This window comes from Sceloporus occidentalis, unplaced genomic scaffold, assembly GCF_023333645.1.
Source record: "Sceloporus occidentalis isolate IW3139 unplaced genomic scaffold, rSceOcc1.0.p SCAF_3, whole genome shotgun sequence".
NCBI lineage: Eukaryota > Metazoa > Chordata > Lepidosauria > Squamata > Phrynosomatidae > Sceloporus > Sceloporus occidentalis.
This window is the reverse complement of record NW_028316983.1, coordinates 30,404,671-30,425,563: the sequence shown is the minus strand read 5'-3', so window position 1 is coordinate 30,425,563 and position 20,893 is coordinate 30,404,671. Positions and strand designations below refer to the sequence as shown.

The 20,893-nt window shown below is 43.0% G+C and overlaps 1 protein-coding gene across 6 annotated transcripts in view; it reads left to right on the top strand.

The window, feature by feature from the left end:
• KCNS1 (potassium voltage-gated channel modifier subfamily S member 1) overlaps positions 1 to 17,932 on the top strand; it is a 44,833-nt gene extending 26,901 nt beyond the window's left edge. For 2 of the 6 annotated variants that reach the window (XM_089513946.1, XM_089513945.1), the window contains 2 exons: positions 8,035 to 8,505; positions 17,847 to 17,932. In XM_089513946.1, the coding sequence (XP_089370072.1) occupies positions 8,035 to 8,469 (435 nt within the window). In that variant the 3' untranslated portion in view covers positions 8,470 to 8,505; positions 17,847 to 17,932. Of the gene's footprint in view, positions 1 to 8,034; positions 8,506 to 17,846 lie in introns of those variants that run through there. The other 4 variants (XR_016280390.1, XM_089513947.1, XM_089513949.1 and 1 more) reach the window with 4 other exon arrangements.
• Positions 17,933 to 20,893: the final 2,961 nt, after the last annotated feature.

The following is a 20,893-nucleotide window of genomic DNA, read 5'->3' as shown; positions in this document are numbered from 1 at the left end:
CCAGATGTTGTTGGACTATAATTCCCATCACTCTCTGTCAGCATTTCCAATTGTGAGAATGATGAGAGTTGCAGTCCAATAATAGTATGGCCAAGATCCTACATGTGTGTATGCATAGCTCCACAAGTGCATTTCTGTATCCTCACACTGCTTGGCAGATGTTAAGGCCCAGAAAGGGCCTTTCTGCTGTCACTTGTGGTTGAGGTAGGGAAAGAGAGGTGATTCAGACCAAAGAGAAGCAGCTGGTCTTGGTTTGTTTGATGAGGGGGAGAATGGGGGTACACTCTTAAATGGAGTGCATCTGCCTTTTCCTTCCCCCCAGAAGCCCCAAGCAGCCAGATCTTTATAGTCTGAATCAAATCTCCATTTTCTTCCCTTCCCTTTGATAAGAATGAGCCCTTCCAGCGCTTGGAAACTGCTGGGCCTGGGAAATTTTAGACAGAGTGCAAGACCAATAGACTAGCCCTCTGTGTTTAATCCAGAAAGGGACTTAACATGCACATATGCTGCATTTATGCATGCATAAGTCCCTAAGGATGCCAGCCAAGTAGTCTAGTTTGGGGAAAAGACTGTATCTCTTGATGCAGTATATTGGTAAGCTCATTCTTCTAGGCCTGGTCTCTCTCTCGCAGTGCAAATGGATTTCCTCTTTCTTAAACAGCTCTCATGACAACAGCAATAGGTTTCCAAAACTCGTTTTAGTTGTCATGTGGAATTAGATACTTATAACACTGGTAGAATATTAAAATTCTTTACTAATACTAAATATGCATTATTATCTAGCAACTTTCTTTGAAAGGTATTGGGATGCAATGGATAGAATGTAGTGAGACCCTAAGTATATCCACACTGCAGAATTAAAGCAGTTTGACACCACTTTAACTGTCATGACTATCCTACAGAATACTGGGAATTTTAATATGGTGAGACATCTGAGCTCTCTGACAGACCATGATGAATACCTAACTAAACTATAAATCCCAGGATTCTGTAGGCATTGTGGTAGACGAAATGGACAATAATTCATTATTTATAAATAAATAAATAAATAAATAAATAAATGGCTTAATTGGATTTATAGGTAGTAATGTGCATAATTCTAATATACTGAATAAAATGCAATATGGATGTCTAGATTTGAGAGGTTGTAATATGGCAGTGCTAAAGGATCTGGATCAGATAAATGGGCATTTCTTGCATCCATTAGTAGGTAAGATGGCATCCTCAGTGGACTGAGGCATAAAGCTGTAGTCCCATTTTCCACCAACAACTGCTTGTGTTCTTATTTTGGCTATACTGGCAGTTAATAGCCAGTAGATGAAGCTTTTGATGTACTGTTAGGTTTGCCCCTGAGAGTACAAGAAGCAAGCAGCCTGCACTCCTTTCTTTTCAATAACTGGGAGAATAATACAATTTTTTAAAGAGAGAAGTTACCACTTACCATGATAGCCTTTTTTGGTTTTATGGAGTGCTTCACCATGCAATTTAAGTAATAGGTAACCCTGGAAATACAAAGAAAGTGCACAGCAATTATATTGGGAAATGAAGACTGAGCGGTGGGAGGAGGAGGAGAGCTAAAGCATCCATGTTACGAGGCAACACAGTCTGTGTCGATCTTCCACTTCACTTGGAAGAAGTGCATTTCTCATTTATTTCCTTCTGCTGTAAGCATGCTTTGTTTTATTGCTCCCCCTCCATCCTGGCGGAGCAAGTGGAGTGAAAAGCTGAAAGTAAAAGTAATGGCTGCTATAAAAAGATGAAAATGTGTTATTGATCCAGGAGTTTGGGACCCATTATCTGCAAATGTAAACTGCACTCTGAGATCTTTGTCTAGCTGTTGCTTGGTGTGCACCATCCCCCTCTCCTTGCTTATAGCACTAGGATTCCCAGTTCCTAAAACAGCTTGAGGGAGTTCCTTTTTTTTTTTTGGATGACAAACTCCAGCATCCACCAGCCAGCAGAATCCACCAGCCAGACAGTGCTCCATTGTTCACTCAGACTTGCATCCTTCCATAGGTCACTAAAATGAATACCTAGCTTGTTGGGGGCAATTGGCTTACACATTGTAAACCACTTAGGCAGTGTTTAAATGCACTGATAAGCGGTATAGAAATTTACTTGCTACTTGCTTGCTATTTCACATTTATGGCTGGGGCTGTACTCCTGTGTAATTTTCATCTCTCTTTCTCTCTCTCTCTTTCTGTTTGACAACTTTGTTTTGTGTCACTATGCTGTTGTCTGTGCTTATCTGTCACTTGTGCTCTGCCTATAAATAACCATCTTTTTTTGGTCCTTCCCACAATTTCTGTCACTTGGTGATGGAGAGGGACTTGCATCCCCCTCCCTACTTCTGACATGCCCAAGCAAAACATGTGTCCATGACATTGGTGGATCAACTTGTCATCTTTTGACAGTGGCATGGGTCATGCCGCGTGAGCATCAGTTCCAGTAAGAGTTGATTGCCAGTCAGTTTCTCATGTTTTGCTATGCCATAGAGCAGTTTCTGAGTGGAATTATCAAGTGAGGGGCTTCCCCCCTCTTTCTTCAAGGATTTAAAGTGGTGTGTTCAATGGAGTCTGTGAAGCTAAAAAGACTAGATAATTGCTTGGGGAAAAATACTTTTTGAAATGCAGCTCCTTGAATCAAATAAGCTAGTAAAAATGGGATTTGTAATTGGTTGACTGACAATCCAAAGGGTGCTCAGCAATGGCTCCTCTTCATCTGAAGAGAAGTGACTAGTGAGGTGCCACAGAGTTCTGTCCTGAGTCCAGTGCTATTCAACATCTTTATCAATGACTTGGATGATGGAATAGAGGGCCTTATTATCAAATTCATAGAGGACACCAAATTAGGAGGGGTAACTACTACCCCAGAGGATAGGATCATAATCCAAAAATAACCATAACTGATTAGAAAACTGGGCCAGAACTAACAAAATGAATTTCAACAGGGAGAAGTATAAGGTACTACACACAGGCAGACAAAAGAAAATGCAAAGATATAGGATGGGTGACATATGGCTTGACAACAGTACATGTGAAACAGATCTAAGAGTCTTAATAGTCACAAGCTGAACTTGAACCAGTAATGTAATGCAGCAGCAGCATGCATAAATAAATAAATGCCAATATGATTCTAGGTAGCAACAATAGCAATATAGTGTCTAGATCAAGGGAAATAATGCTGTAGTGCCATCTATTCTGCTTTGATCAAACATCACTTGGAATACTGTGTCCAGCTTTGGGCATCACACTTCAGGAAGGAACAGCAGTCTCCAGGACCAGATGAACTACATCCAAGGGTATTATAACACCTGGCAAATATAATATCGGAACCATTGGCAATAATCTTTGAAAACTGGAGAACAGGAGAAGTCCAGGCAGACTGGAGGAGGGCAAATATAATATCGGAACCATTGGCAATAATCTTTGAAAACTGGAGAACAGGAGAAGTCCCAGCAGACTGGAGGAGGGCAAACGTTGTCCCCATCTTCAAAAAGGGGGGGAAAGAGGATCCCAACAATTATCATCCAGTTAGTCTGACATCAATACCAGGAAAGATTCTAGAGCAGATCATTAAACAGAGATTCTGTCAACATCTAGAAGGCAATTCCATAATCACATAGAGTCAACATGGGTTTCAGAGAAACAATTCATGCCAGACAAACCTGATCTTTCTTTTTTATATATAAGAACACACTCCCTCGGAGTGTAGTGGAGTCTCCTTCCTTAGAGGTTTTTAAACAGAGGTTGGATGGCCATCTATCAGGGATGCTTTGATTTAGATTTCCTGCATGGCAGGGGGTTGGACTGGTTGGCCCTTGTGGTCTCTTCCAACTCTATGATTCTTTGATTCTAAGGATGTTGATAAGCTGGAATGTGTTCAAAGTAGGGCAGCCAAATTGGTGAAATGTCTGGAAACCATGCCCTATGAGGGGTGGCCTAGGGAGCTGACAATGTTTAGTCTGGGAAAGAGAAGGTTAAGAGGTGGCATGATAGTTGTGTTTTTGAAAGGTTGTCATATTTACAATGAAGCAAGCTTATTTTCTGCTGCTTTCAGAGACTAGGGCACAGAGCAATGGATTCAAAGTACAGAAAAAGAGATTCTACCTAAACATTAGGAAGAACATTTTGATGGTATGAGCCACTTGGAGTGTGGTGGAGTCTCCTTCCTTGGAGGTTTTTAAACAGAGTCTGGATGGCCATCTGTCAGGAGTGCTTTGATTGTGTCTTCCTATATGGCAGGGGATTGAACGGGATGGTCCTCATGGCCTCTTCCAACTCTATGAGTCTGTGAATCTTCTAGGCTGCACAGCCATTACTGGCTACAAGATTCTGAGAGATATGGTCCAAAAAGGTAATTTGTCCAAGATCTGCTGTACACAAATATGTCACATCTCATTTTCAGTTATCAAAGATCCAACCTGGGGGCTAAGAAAACAGATAAAAATAATGGTTATGCTTCCTAGGAAGCATTTTAAATCTGCCATTCTTTGCACTTTATGCTGCCTCATATGAAGTCAGATTGTTGCATTATCTCACTGTAGTAATTATGCCTATTGTCAGCATTCAATTATTTGTTTGTTTGTTGGATTTATATCTCTTCCCTTCTCCCTGTTGCTTTCTGTATTCAAAGCATTTGCTGTATCAGTGGATTATGGTATTGCTGGCTAGAGGATTCCAAAAAAGGTAAATTTCCAAAGTCTGTCCTTACTTAGGGATAAGCTTCGTTGAACTCCATGAGGCTAGCTTTTAACTGGCTTGAACAAGGATCTGTTTACATATCTCACATGCTGTTGCATGTATTTCTCAACTGTGTTTCTGAATAAAGAACCAGTTTGGTTTGGCTGCTTCTCATATGCGTTGTGAACCGAGAAATTCCTGATTCAATTCCCACCATGATTACAGCCTCCTCTCTTGGCCTGTTTTTACCTGTCCTTCCATCTGCCCTGCCTTCTACACTGGTTACGAACACTTGTGGAAATAATACTTTAAAAGCTGTGCAGATACGGTTACTCGGTTAATAGTTTCAACAGTGCACTAATAGTGCATTTTTATTAATGTTAAAGGAGATATCCACACATATTCAAAAGGTGGCATTGCAACAGTTCCAGGCGTGTACTGAGATTGAAGGTCTTGTGGGATTGATTCACCAGCAGCGCTTACAGTTTGCCCTGCATTTGCCTCCACACCTTAGGATTGCACCTTCCCTCCTCACACATATGCTTTAGAAGTGATTCTCTTTGTTTCACTTGTTTGTATAGGAAAGGAAGACAGACGGTACACCACAGAATCTCCATCCCTGAATGTCTTTTGCTGCCCTGGAAAAGAGGGTTAATCTAGCCCTGTCTTCTTGGTCCCAGAACTGGAAACATTCCATCTCGATCCTCTGTCCTGAGAATTGGCATTTGATATTTTCCTCTTTCTTATGGCTGATGTCACCATCTTGTAGAGAAAAGGGGGAGTATTGACAGACACAGTTTCTCCTGTCACAGGACTGTAGTGTTGAGAGAAGCTTTGTCTCTCATACATTCTCTCTGCTATAAAATTGTCTTTCCCATTTTCCCCTGAAGTTGCTTGCATCAGCAACCTCCTTGGTCTTTCCTGTGATTGTATTGGCATCGCCCATTCAGCAGATGGCATTAAGTGGCCCTCCTCCTCTTTTATTTTCCTGTTTAACAGTCCATGAAAAGGAGGAGAGTGACAGATATTTATTTCTCACCAGGAAATCAATCTTATCTGTGCCAAACTGTTGCAGACACCAGACAAATGTTTGCCTTGGCTGAATGCAAACCAAGGCCTGGCCCAGCGTATGGCTGGCGGCAATGCCAATCTGGTATCAAACAGCAGCTTGTTCCTCAGAAGCAGCCTGGAAGTGCCAGACAAATTATTGCTGGTCCCATGTCTTTGCCTTTTACAGAAATTGCATTGAGAGTTAGAGATGTCAGTCTTATTTTGTTCTTGCATATGTGAATGAAAATTTTCACAAGTTTAGAAGCAAGGTAAAAACTTAGAAGTTTTTCCCAATTTTTGGTGACTGCATTTTGGGACTGTTTTTGCATGGGGTGAAAACTGAGAGTGGAGGGTTGTGTGTGCACAAAATCTTTTTTGTGCACAAAAATTGTTTTAGCGCAGAAGAGATACAACATTTTTGTGCACAAAGTGGAAAATTCAATAGGCATGGAACACTCGGTGATTTTTTCAGTCTCAAAAAACTGACATGGCATAGTGAGACTCACTTTCTTATCAAGGATCATGTGAATTCTCTTTACAACCTAAAATGGGAGTTGGAAAAGCACCAAGGGCATGGATGGTAGCCTGATCCTTGAGACTCAATTCCCATTAATCTGAGGGGTGACCGCCAGCAGAGCTTTTTTATTCCTGTTCTGAGAGGTGCTAAGTAATGTATTGATCTGGAAAGGCGCCTGGAACCATAGAAAAGCAAACATTGAGATGGCGGGTGTAAGTTAGCAAACTAGCCCAAGACTGCAATCCTATATTCACCTTGGTTATATGAATCCCAGGGAAATAATCAAGGATTACAGTGTAATCCTATATACATACCTTTAGAAGTTAGGCTTGTAGAGTTCAAAGAGATGCAGTCCATGATAAATTGTTATAGGATTGCAGATTTCAGCAGACTAGTCACCTGTAGGATTGTAGCCTGTGAAGTATAATTCTGCAAACAGTCTGAATAACAACAAAAGTAATTCACAGGCTTTTCTGCAATTCAAATCGCCACCCCCACCCTCCAATTAAGTGGGAGGAGAGAAGTCTAGCTAGAGTACTTTATTATGCTGATTTTTGAGCTGTACAATCCTGCAGTCAAATCTAAAGCAAAGCAAAAATCTATAGCAAGCAGTTTCAAATGTTGCAGCTGTAAAATATGAAGAGGCTGCACATTAGGTTTAATGTGAGCTCATGTGACTGGATGTCTGCATTATAAGCTCTTCAGTGCTCAAAGCAGGAGGGATGGCTGTGGCATAAAATGTAGTTATCAGGAACTGCTCAGCAGTGACTTGCATGGACTCTACTATGAATGATTTACTCTGCAAATCCTCAAAGAAATAATTATTATTTTCCCAAACATACACTAGTGGAGAGCCTAAGGGCAGAGTCACACAAGAAGGCATATGTGGAATCCAAAATTGGTGAGAAGGCAATTCAGCCCTTACCCTATTAAAACCTATTATTACCCAGCCTGCTGATTTCCCCCCTCAAATGCTCTTTTGGCCATTTTGGTCAATTTGTTTTTCATCCCAGCTGAGCTCTGAGGCTACAAGCACTGACCCAGGCAGAAGAAAAGCTATCACAAAATGGGGGGGGGGGGGGGGAGTGCAGAGGAGAATTGGTGAGCACAAGAAGGGTTAAGCACCACTTCTGTGTCCCTTTGTACTTCCGCATTGGAGCAGTAGTGCTGAGCAGCTTTCACCAGCAAAATGCCTTCCATTTAATAATAATAATAATAATAATAATAATACTTTTTTTTTACCCCGACTCTCCATCCAGCTGCCATCACTGGTCACACCGGCTGGGAATGATGGGACTTATAGTATGATTCATTTGGAAGGCTCCACATTGGGGAGTGCTGGTGCTCACAGTACTGAGCAAGATGGACCAATCACCTCACTTGCCTAAGGCAGCTTCCTGTGTTCCTGTTACCATAGCAGATTCAGAATTTGATTTGAAATGTGTCCAAAGGCAAGACCTTTTAAGTGGATTCATGCATAGCTGAGAAACATTACTGTTTTTGGATGAAGATTCCCAGAACTCCCCCCTATTTCAAGTATGGTTGGGAGTTGTAATTCCAAAAAATAACATTTTAAAGCTCTGGTATATTGGATTTGCCAACTGCCTTTCCACATAATATAATCAGGAATGCCACTGTTGCAAATAGGAAGGGAGCTAATCAGATCACTCATGGCGTAAAAAAGCTAAGATGGGACTCACTTTCTTTCATATTAAAGATCTCTTGGTGATTGGTCCTGAGGCTTTATTGTCCACATCCATGATATTTCTCTGTTTTTCTTTTCAGCACAGCTACAGAGAAGTGGGAATTCTTCTGCTGTACTTGGCTGTTGGGGTATCTGTTTTCTCTGGAGTGGCCTACACTGCAGAAAAGGAGGAAGATGTTGGCTTTGACACCATCCCAGCCTGCTGGTGGTGGGGAACAGTTAGCATGACGACTGTAGGCTATGGAGATGTTGTACCAGTAACTGTTGCTGGCAAGTTGGCAGCTTCTGGTTGCATCCTCGGTGGGATTTTGGTGGTGGCACTACCTATTACTATCATCTTCAACAAATTCTCCCACTTCTACCGCAGGCAGAAGGCCCTTGAGGCTGCTGTGCGGAATAGTGGCAAGAAGGAACCGGAGGACTCTGAGAATTACCCAAGTCAAGAGTCTGAGATTTTAAGTGAAATCTACCAGAGAGATGATGACCTCACCAGAAACATCCTTCCAGTTCATTGAGTGGATTGAAGACAGGGTCTATTCTGGTCTTAGAAGGCAAGTCGCTAATGAGATGGTAGCAAGAGCATTACTTCTGCTGACAGAGACTCCATTTGTTGCCAGTGACCTGTTCCAGTAACAATAGTATGGTAACCTCCTGCTCTGAGCCAGTATAGCATACCCATTGACCTTATGCATTTGGACTTCCAGTATTCCACCTGGACATGCACACTGTGACTACCCTATTCCTTTATCCACCATGAACACTTGGCTCCAGAAGCCCAGAATACTATATTTCTTGGTACAGACTGTATCACAGCCCTTCAAAACAGTAAGAGAGGGTAGCTTCTCCATTACAAGCACTTTCTAATGATGTCCATTCCCTACTCGGGGAAGACACTACTAGCTTCCCTCAGGTGTGACTTGTAGACAAGTGTCAAAGTTTGGAATGTAAATTCAAGACCAGAATCTAATAGGTAGATTATGCAGCCATATGGCCTTTCACCTGTCACCTCTCTCTAGTAATTACCACGCATTCTCTTGGACAATATTCTGCAATTCACTCCAACCAAATATTTCTCCACTGTCCATCAAGAAGTTGAAATGCTCTTCCACTATTTACCAAAATGCTGATGCTCTTCTTATTTCTTTTTCAACTTGTTTCTACACCATGATTTATTATTGATTTTCATCTGTTGCCAAAGAGACTGGACATTGGTTCTGAAGATTATCCTTAGTGCTGTAACAAATTGTTGTTTATGACTTCCACAGAGTGGAGATTTATAGAGGAAGGAATCTCCTGACTTGCCTTATAAATGTTTGTCTGAAAGAGACCCATGCAGGATAGCAGTAACTTGACAGAGCCTAGAAAGAGTCTAAATAGTTAGTTACAGAGCTGATGAAGAAAAATGGATGAAGATGTGTGTGTGTTGTGATGCTTGAGTGGATGAGGGCTGGAGCACATGTTACAATCACTAAGGGAGGGAAGGGGTCATAGGTATGAAGTTCCCTATTATAAGGTCTCTACCACCACCAACCCACATCTCTCAATGATTGGAATGAAATGGATTGTTTTATTTAAAAACAACAACAACAACAACAAAACAGAACAAAAACCTGTGTAAGGTATAGGGAATGTGATTGGGAAACATATATTTACTTATTTCTCTCTTGATATTGGTACTAAAAACCACCACCCAATGAAATGTATTGACAATAGGTTGAGTGCAGGTATAAAGCAGTATTTCAAACAACACATAATTAATTCATGTAATTTACTGCCACAAGATGTGGTAATATCCATTGGCTTAGAAAGCTTTAAAGGGAGTTCAAACAAATTTGTAGAGGATTAGGTCTGTCAGTATCCATGAAGGCTAAATTGAGCTTCCACATTCAGGGCTAGTAGACTCCTACACACCAATTGCATGTCCTTTTGTCCTGATTTTTGAGCTTGAATGCAACTGGCTCTTTTGATTACTGTCACGTGGTGAGAGAGTCCATGTTTCTTGTTCCTGGCAGCTACTGGTAAATATATGGAGAGACTGTATGATAATGATCATTCTTGAACTTATTGTAAGATTTGGAGAACGTGTCCTCAGGATAATAGACCCCAACTACCAACATCAAGATCAGCAGTTGGGGATAATGGGAAACGGGCCACATGTGGAGGGCTACATGTTCTGCATTTCTGTTATATTTTCTGTCATATCCCTAAAACAGTGGCAACATATGCTCAAGAGGGCATGCTTATAAAATTTGTAGATGACACTAAATTAGGACAGGTAGCTAATACCCCAGAGGACAGGATCATAATTCAAAATGACCTTAACAGATTAGACAGCTGGGCCAAAACTAACAAAAGGAATTTCAACAAAAATGTAGGATACCACACTTGGGCAGTAAAAATGAAATGCAGAGATTCAGGGTGGATGACAACTGGCTTGATGCCAATACATACAAAAGGGATCTAGGAGTCTTAATGGACTATAGGCTGAATATGAGTCACCAATGTGATACAGCAGTTAAGAAAGCCAATGCAGTTCTAGGCTTCATCAATAGGAGGATAATGTTTAGTTCACTCTATTCTGCTTTGGTCAGACCTCACCTGGGATATTGTGTGCAGTTCTGGTCACCACAATTCAAGAAGGACATTGACAAGCTAGAGTGAGGAGTGACTTAGGGAGCTGGGAATGTTTAGCCTGGAGAAGAGAAGATTAAGTGGTGACATGACAGCAATGTTTAAATATTTGAAAGGATGCCATATTGAGGATGGAGCAAGCTTTTCTGCTGGTCCAGAGATTAGGGCACAGCAGTGGGCTCAAACTACAGGAAAAGAGAATCCACCTAAATATTAGGAAGAATTTTCTGATGGTGAGAGCTGTTCGACAGTGGAATGTGCTGCCTCAGACAGTCATAGAATCTCCTTCTTTGGAGGTTTTTAAATGGAGTCTGGATGGCCATCCGTTGGGAGTGCTTTCATTGTGTCTTCCTACATAACAAGGAGTTGAATTGGATGGCTTTTGTGGTTTCTACCAACTCTGTGTTTCTATAGTTTTTTGTGGTTTTTGGGAGGTTATGTGGCCATGTTCTAGAAGAGTTTATTCCTGATGTTTCACCAGCATCAGAGAATGCTGACCTAGAAAAGTGTGTGTGTGTGTGTGTGTGTGTGTGTGCGCGCGTGCGCGCGCACACACACATACTGTGTTACCCTGTGTAAGGAGGAGGGATACAGGATCACACAGTATATATATATACCCACTCTTTTCTAGGTCTGCATTCTCTGAAGATGCCAGCCACAGATGCTGGTGAAACATCAGGAATAATCTCTTCTAGAACATGACCACATAGCCTGAAAATCCCACAAAAAACTATGGATGCTGGCCATGAAAGCCTTCGACTTCTATGTTTCTATGATTCAGATCTGCTATACCCCTGCACAGCAGCTGCATATCTTTGGCCTGGTATAGATGGGCCAAAAGTGGCGTGCCACCGCTGATGTTAGGGTTTGGGAGCTGCACGCTCCCAAACCCTAGCGTGTAACAGCGGTGACATCATGGCACCATCCCATCCACAGGGTGCCACCATGATGACAAGTGAAGTGCAGCTATGGAAGTCGCTGCATATCACTTATGTCACTGATGTGCCAATGGCACACTTGTGACATGTGCTGGATGCCTTAAAAAGAACCTGTATTTTCTAGGTTCTTTTTACTGTGGAGGGACGCCGTGTGGTTTGGCTGCTGCGGTGTCCCTCTGGAGTTAAAATGGACACCTCCAGCCTGCTCTTTCAGGGTGGTATGTATCACGCCTTTGTGTCCTGGGTTTTGAATGCATCTAGCTCTTTTAATTACCATCACATGGAGGAGAGAATGCATGTTTTTGGTACCTAACAGCTACTGCTAATTATATGGAGACTCTATATGGTAGTGGTCATTCTTGATCTTATTGCAAGTCTTGAAGAGCATGTTGTCCTTAGGATAATGGATTCCAACTACTATCATCTTCAGCCATCAAGGCCAGCCATTGGGGATGATGAGAGATGGGGCTACACATGGAGAGTCATAACTTCCCCATTTCTGTTACCTTTTTTGTCCTGTTTCTAAAACAGTAGTAACAAATGCTCTAACATTTGAATTTATCAGAGGCGCTTCCTCCTAGATTTTTTATTGGGGGGGGGGGGCTACAACTCCGATAATTCTTCACAATGGGCTCATTGTGACTTGCACTTAAAACATCCAGAGTGTAACAGTTTCCCACCTCTGCCTGCTCTTACTGCAGGTGATCTTTCTACACTACTCCTAGTATGTAGAGAAGACAGAAATAAGCACAAGTATCCTTGAAAATGTTTTCATGTTGGCACATTCATGTACCTGATGATTGGAGATGCTTTGGTCATACTAGAAGTTCTTTACCTGAGTGAACAGCTGTGGAGGATGGACAAACATCTGTCTATGATGCTTGCAAATACAGCTAATAGTTTATTTTCTCACCATGGATCATAAGGAGCAATATATGCCATTTTGCACACAGATAGGATCATGTCATCATTAGCAGCACATTACAAACAAAAAGAGAGAAAGATGCCACTGAAACTTTAGGAAGATTTTTTTCTTACTCTAAGAGCTATTCAACAGTACAATAGACTGCCTCAGACAGTAGTGGACTTTCCATCTTTTCAAGTCTTTAAGCAGAGGTTGGATGAGCATTTTTGGAAGTGCTGTGTACTATGTATTCCTGCATGGCAGGGGGTTGGATTAGATGGCTGTCATGGTCCCTTCCAACTTTAAGATTCTATGAGTTTCAGAAATAACTGACTAAATGCTGCAGAGCAGAGGAGTTTTGATTAGGATGGAAAACTGCCTGAATGCTAACTCTCTATTGTGAATAGGATTTCTTTTGGTGATTTTATCTAACCTTTGTCTGTATCAGAGAAATTAATGGGGATGTAATTGCAATCACTCCAAGAAGCCAAACATTTAAATTTTTTTTAACCAATGTCTTCATCTTGTTTACTTTTAAAAAGTAGAATATTGGTAGTTTAAATGGTGCTGATTTGGAGATAAATTTGTTATCTATTTATTTAATATATTTCTAACTCATCTTTTAGGCAGGAGTAGAAATCATATGGCACCCCATCTTTGTTAGAATGCAAGTCTCAACATTCCTTACCATTGGGTATGGAGGATAGGGCTACTGAGATTTTCAGACCAACAGTATGGTAACCATGTCTGTTTTAAGGCAAGCTTCTCAAATTGAAACAAATGTAAATGAAATAAGATTAAATTGGACTATATAATAAAAACAGTATCGGATTCAAAACAGTAGAAAGCAGGTCAGCAATACAACCAATCAAAACTGTGATAGAAACCCTTTAAAGTCTTTAAGGCGGGGTAGGCAACCTTTTTGAGCCGGGGGCCGGGTTGCTGTCTGTCAGACAACTGGGGGGCTGAAGCCGGGGGGGAACTTCCACCCTCCGGGGGCGGGGCCGTGTGCCGGGGATGGAGCTTCCACCCACCGGGGACAGAGCCGCATGCCGGGGGCGGAGCTTCCACCCTCTGGGGGCCAGGAGGAGGCCTCCAGCGCTGACAGCCGCTGCCGGCTTTTTTGCCGGCCTCTGACGGGGCCCAAGGCCGGCAAAAAAGTCCTAGAGGCCCCCTGCCGCCGCCGGGGCCCTCCAACAGGGCTCCAGAGATTGCACCGGGCCTCCTAGAGGCCCGCTGCCACTGCTAGAGTCCTGTTAGAGGGGCCCGGGGACTGCAATAGGCCTCCTAGAGGCCTGCTGCCACCGCCGGGGCCCTCCAACAGGGCTCTGGAGATCGCAATGGGCCTCCTTGAGGCCCGCTGCCACCGCCGGGGCCCTGTTGGAGGGGCCCGGCGACTGCAACAGGCCTCCTAGAGGTCCGCTGCTGCCACCAGGGCCCTCCAACAGGGCTCCGGAGATTGCACCGGGCCTCCTAGAGGCCCACTGCCACCGCCAGAGCCCTGTTGGAGGGGCCCGGTGACTGCAATGGGCCTTCTAGAGGCCCGCTGCCGCCACCGGGGCCCTCCAACAGGGCTCTGGAGATCTCACCATGCCTCCTAGAGGCCCGCTGCTGCTGCCGAAGCCCTGTTGGAGGGGCCTGGTGACCGCAACGGGCCTCCTTGAGGCCCGCCGCCGTTTTGTTTTTTAAAATGGCGGTGAAGTCTCGCGCGGCCTTTCCCGTCATGCCCCGCGACGGGAAAGGTCATGCGAGACTTCAGCCGCCATTTTAAAAAACAAAATGGCGCCCAGAGCGGAGCGGAAGCGGGGCGGCAATCGGTGGCAGGACCGCGCCGGGGCCGGTGAAAAGGCCTCAGCAGGCCGCATCCGGCCCATGGGCCGGAGGTTGCCAACGCATGCTTTAAGGTCTAAAGGACACAAAAGAAAGTGTGGAGTTCTGAGAACAGGGAGTTCCACAAATGGGAGGCCAACATTATCAGCCAACTTGATTGATCATGATGTTAGGTCACAGAGTTGAGTGGTTTTTTTTGCACCTAGTGACATTATGTGAGTGTATGCCAGGGGTAGGCAACCCTTTTGAGCCGGGGGCCGGGTTGCTGTCCCTCAGACAACTGCGGGGGCCAAAGCCAATAAATAAATAAATAAATAAATAAATAAATAAATAAATAATTTTTAAAATAAATAAATAAACCGGGACAAATGTAGGACAAAATTTTCAAATGGAGGGCACTTTTTGAATAAAAAATGGAGGACACGTGAAAACATTTGCTGATTTTTTAAAAAAAATGTTAAGATAAATGCATGTTTCTGAGGTTTCTATAGACAATTGCCCCACCATGCCCCTCGCACAAGACGCCAAAGGCCCCGGCGACAATCGGCGGCAGGACCGGGCTGGGGTCGGTCCCAAGGCCTCGCCGGGCCGCATCTGGCCCACGGGCCGCAGGTTGCCTACCCCTGGTGTATGCAGTCCCTCAAATATGGGTAACTTATATACTTGACATTTCCTATATTGATTTATTTTGGTCGATTTTGGGGCTCCTTATCTGAGTGAACCAGCAGGTGTGTATTGCAATTTTGTTTGGGACAAGCTACAGCTGGGCTGGACTCAGAAATTATGAACAACTCCAGCTCAATTGATCCCTTTTGGAATTGATACAATTCCACTGATGATGTAGGCCTTGTCTGCACTGACCAGAATACTCCAGGGGTATCCTAGACCTGCATCTTGCCAGCTTGTCCCCATTACCTTGGCCTTCATTCCTGCACCATGCTGGCTATCTGCATGAGCATCTCATTGAGCTGCCCAGCACATCCACCACAGATTGGTCCCCTCTGAATTCAGAATGAGGCCCCCAGCAATAGTCATATGCTTGGGGCCCTAGTTCTGACTTCAAAATAAGTGACCTGTGGTGTCAGTAGATGCACTGGCTGGCCAAGCTGGACATCTATGCAGACAATTGCCATGATATGAGAAAGGAAGGCTTTGGATCTTCCCAGAAGATCTCGAGGAAAAGATATATTTTTACACCATTTTAAGGCTGGTATAGCCTGGTTCTGGTGTGGAATGTACCATACATCATCCGGACTGCTCACACCAGAACTGATGTTTGTGCAAATAGGATGATGCCAGAATGAGCAAGAGGGGGTGGGTGAGAGAGTAACAGGCCTTTTGGCCCATGCAGACAAAGACCATATCTAAGCTTTTCAGCTTCCCCAGCCTATTTATCAAGAAGAGAATGTGTGAAAGATGTTGTGCTTTCTGAAAGTGATGCGGCTTTCCCTGAAATTAGAGCCTTAATATCATGCTTGTAATGATCCTGTTCATGATTTGATCAGAACTGATTATTATAGAACATAGAGCCCTAGCTCATATACGTTCTCATCAGAGTAGTGCCATGATTTGCTGTTCCAGTAAAGAGGGAACCCACTTTTATTTCAATGAAAAGGCCCCAGCTCATAAATCCTGCCCCTCTAAAAAAAAAAAAAAAGGGGGGGGGTAGAAGGGGAAAGCCTCCAAGAGTTTACTTGGCTGAATGCTTACTTGGAATGTCTGGCTCACTCTAGACATTATCTGTAGAGATGGTAATAAATGCTATGAGGCAAGTGATGGCTAGCAGCATGTGTCCAAATTGGGGCAGAATGTTGGAGATATGAGTCAAAAATTATAGACCCACCTCATCATGTGATGGAACAGTGATCTTGGGTCCAGACATAGCCATGCTTAGAAGAGAACAGAAGTTATTAGTCATGACTCACTTGAGTCCCTTTGATTTCAGTCAGTCTAGTCCAGTATTTCTCAAATAGTGGGGCGCGAGGCTCCATAAAGTGGGGCACAAGGCTTCGTAAAGGGGGGCTCGTCTGACCTTGGCAAATACTGTCATATTGGATTTCTAGATCAGATCATCCAACTCACTCGCAAGCGGCGTCCCACATGGGGGGCGCGAAATGTTTTCTTCTTCCTGGGGGGGCATGACAGAAAATAATTGAGAAGTAGTCTAAGCATGACTAAGGCCCGAAACAGACAGGCCAAATGACACAGTTTTCCACTGCATTCGGGGTGTAGCATTTAGATTATGTACGCCCCAAGCACAGTGGGAAACCATGCTGGACCAACTCTGTCGGAAAAGAACTGGGCCAAAAAGGAATGGTAAAATACCACTCCTTTTGCTGGCCCAGTTCAAAACTGCAGTGGCAGCCCAGGCCGGGGCCAGCCTTGTGCAGTTGCCATGGCCTTGGTGTGAATGGTGGCAGTGTGGTCCCACTGCGCTTTTGTCAGCCCAACAGGCCTGTATCTAGATCCAACTTGAGAATATAACTGCTCTACGATATGCACAGCTTACAATTCAATGCCACCATTCAGACTGCTTCTGCTAGCAGTGCTAAGGTAGCTAAAATGTAGGAATTTGTTATTGCCCTCATAGACCTAGTTAGCCACTGTGGAAGCCTTTGGTCTAAGCCAGAATAGCTCTTATTAGTGATAGACATAAGTAGGAACCTTTTCAACCTTTCTAATGGTACTTTCCTGCTTACCAAATGCACTAGGATCCTTTTTGTCTATTTCAACTGGCTTTGAGCTGTTTCCCTTTAAGTGTTTTGCCAGGTAAACGTTTATTCAGTGGCATTTCCCTTTGTGCCAAACGTGTGGTGATATTTCTGCTGGCATAGCCATGTAATGCTAATGAAAAATAACTATTATGGGATTAACAGACTGCGGAGCTGCAGGCATCCTCTAGGCGACAGAAAGTAAAACATTCCACAAGCACCCTTGGGAGTGCTGATTCAACACAACCAAACAGTCTGTGAATGACTAATAGTGTGTCTCCTACTTTACTAAACAGCTGATGGGACTTTATTTCAGTGTTGTCTAACCATAAACTTCCCTCTTAATCCCTAACTGAGAAGGCAGACCTCTTCTCAGTTTGGGAAAGACATTTGGCCAAGAAACATGTTTCTGTGCTTCCCCAATAAAGCTATCCAAAATGTACCCCGCTAGAACAGAAAGAGCAGTATTGTTTACATGTCACTGTACTGATAAATGTTCCCTTGAGGTTTTCTCTATCTGACTCTCAAGGGAAATATACAAATACTGTGATTTGTAGATTACTCAGAATCAATGGGAGGGGAGAGAAATATCTTAGCTATTCACTGTCACAGTTTTTGTCTTGGTTTTTCTGCTCCTTCTGACAAAAGGGAGCCAAGCCTTTTGGCCAGAGAAATGAAAGGGGGGTTCTTTTTATTATCGTTGGCCCAAAGTACATCTATGAGCCAGGGTGAGTTATATCTGTATTATCATGGTTTACTAGAGCCTTTGGCTGTTTTTGTTTATAAAGGCAGAAAAATCACTATGCAATGCTTTCAGGAGGCCATTTTTAATGGCAGGCTATTAATCTGCTCTTTTTTTTTTTTTTTTTCCTCTTTAGGAATCCTTACTTTTGTTGGAGGCAATACAGAATTCTTCCAAGCATGCCCCTGCCATTTCTGTATGTTGCTTCCACATGGGAAAATTTCTATGAGCATTATTTTTATTACCCATGTTGTACTTCCAGTGTGCATCTTGGGAGGGGGGTGCAGATGTGGAATAAAGCATCTAGAACAAAAGTGGAAATTGTGTGGCTTTCCAGATATTACTAAATTTCAACTCCCAGCATTCCGTACCATTGGTAGTACTGCTGGGACTTGCAGTCTAACAGCTCCCAAAGAACTGTATGATTCCCATCCCTGATCCAGAGTGTTTTCATATTATACAGCTATAGCATTATGATTCCACTTTTCCACTGTTAGAGCTGCATCCTGTGGAATATTAGGGTTTGTAGTTTGGTCAGGCACTAGAGCTCTCTAGGTGAGAATTCCAAATATCCCTTCCTAAACCACACATCTCAAGTTTCCATAGGACTGAACCATGACAGTTAAAATGGAACTGTAGTTCTATAATTATGTAGTGTGAAAGTGCTCCTAGAGTGCTCACCTTGGCTGCATCTGCACTGCAGAAATAATGCAGTTTGACACCACATTAATTGCTACGGCTCAGTGCTGTGGAATTCTAGAAACTGTAGTTTTGTGACACATTTAGCCTTCTCTGTCAGAGAGCTGTGGTGGCACAACAAACTATAAATCCCAGAATTCATTAGCATTGAGTCATTGCAGTTTAAGTGGTGTTGAACTGCATTATTTCTGCAGTGAGGATGCAGACTCTGTTTGCCAAATGATACTCAAGATGGTAAGACAAAGAAGGTTTTTGGAGGGGTTGTAATTAGTCAAGTAGCATCAGTTCACTTTGATAATCTAATACAACTGTACAGTTTTTATCAGACTGTTATAGTTATATATAGGAGAATAGTGGGCTTTTTTTTGTTAAGCACACCATGATCCAATTCAGGGACCTAGTATCTGTTTTCTTTAAGTGGAAGATGCTCCTTACAGATCTCTTGCATTGTGTTCAGTTGTTACCCTCATTGCCTTAGGGCATATTATAGAACTGAACAGTATTAGAGTTGGGAAGGAATCTACATGCAGGAATCTACAATTGCAGCACTTCTGAAAGATGCTGATCCAACCTCTATATATAGTCCTCCAAAAGAGGTAGAGTCCTCACCCTCCAAGACAGCCCATTCCACTGTCAAACAGCTAGTAAAGAGGTTCTTCCCAGTGTTTAGTTCGAATCTCCTTGCAATTTGACTCCATTAGTTCTCATTGTAGTCTCTGATGCAGCAGAGAACAAGCTCGCTCCATCTTCTACATGACATTTCTTCAAATATTTCAGGATGGCTATCATGTCACCTCTCAGGTTTTTTTTCCCATGCTCCTCAACGTTTCTCCTTAAAAGCATCTACACTTTCCTTCCTTATCATCAGAGTTCTCCCTAGTGCTGATTGTAAGCAAACTACTTGCAAGCTCACTAGATAGAATCAATTGCCTTTCAGCATCAAAAAGTAAATGGCTATGAATGTGACTGGGAATAATGAAGAGAGTGATTTAATTATAATCACATGCCGTCCGTTTCAGTTCTGTGACAGAGATCCATGGTAGGGAAGAGGTTTATCAGTCTCTCCCACTTGCCTTGTTTCCCAGAGAAATTAATAATTGTTTCCAGGCAACCAGGCAAAGATGCTTTTGTAACCTGGAAAAAAGTTGGTTTAATCTTACTTTCTTTTGGCAGCAGATGACTAAAATCAGGCATTCGCTGAATTATACTGAGTTCCATAAATTCAGACAAGTGAATTGACATGAATTCAGTTTCTTGGATAAACTATGGACAGTATAAATGGCATGCAATTTACCATTACTTCACACTTTTGTTTAGTGGTGCGAAAGGGAGGTAGCTGTTGTTGTTTACTCATTACTGTCCATCCTTTCCTCAGAAATTGGGACTCAAGGAGGCTTACCAAAAAAAAAAAATTAAAACACATTGTTCTTCCCTAAATAAAAGCACCAGCCTTTGGGCTGCTGTATCATTGCTACTCAAGGTGGAGATCCAGGGACTGGTGCTGATCCAGAAGCTATCAAGTGCTGTTCCCTGGCAAGTTTCAAGGAAAGTAAAACTACCTATCTCTGGCACACTAGAAAGAAAATGATTGCCAGTCCCAACATCAAACATGTTGGAAGCATTTTCCTATTCTTCGGTGCCCAGGTACCAAATAGCCATGTGCACTAGGAGCCATTAGTAGCCTTAGCCTCTATTCAAGCCCCCACACAGTGAAGGAAGTGCGAACACTTTCTCACTAGCTATTCCCTATTTGCTATGTCTCCACTGTTCAACATTCTAGATTACAGGGGAAATGTGCAAGCTCCCCACTTGCAGATCTTTACCCACCAGTACTAACATGTTGGGGTGGCAGTGGGTTCTAGCAATGGGATATGGTGGCCATTTCCCCCAATTCTGAGAAGGGCCATGCTCTGACAGCCTGTATCTCCATTCTTCAGCATTTGTGAACACAATGCCAGTGATTGGAGAACATTTAGGATAGCATGTGGTCCCGTTCTGGTCATGTGGACATGCTTAGAACCACAGAAGTTCAAAGAGGTAGTCTTAGTCAAAAATGGCAACCGTGGTCTAGAATCCTGTAGACAAGGGATGGTCTTCCTGAAGCCTGCCTATCTTAATGTGGCACACAAAGGAACATTATGTGGCATTGATGGATTGCCTCTTCTCTCCTTTGAGATAGTTTTCAAGTAAGAGATTCCATAATTTGGTACCACTGCTTTTTTCATCCTTGATGTCCTTTCCTGATTGATCCATCCAGTTTGATCAGCTACACAAGTGAGACCTAGTCATAGGCATGCCTTTAGGTGTGCTTTCAACTACCCAGGAGACAATTCAAAGATGTAATTTAAAAGTAGAGGCAGGGAATCATAATGGATTCCAATCAGTATCTCCCTGTCTACATCAGCAGTCATCTTGTGCTAGCAATAAATGCATCTGTTTCCATGAGTTCTAAGAAAAGCCAAAAGGAACTTGGGCTGAATTGCC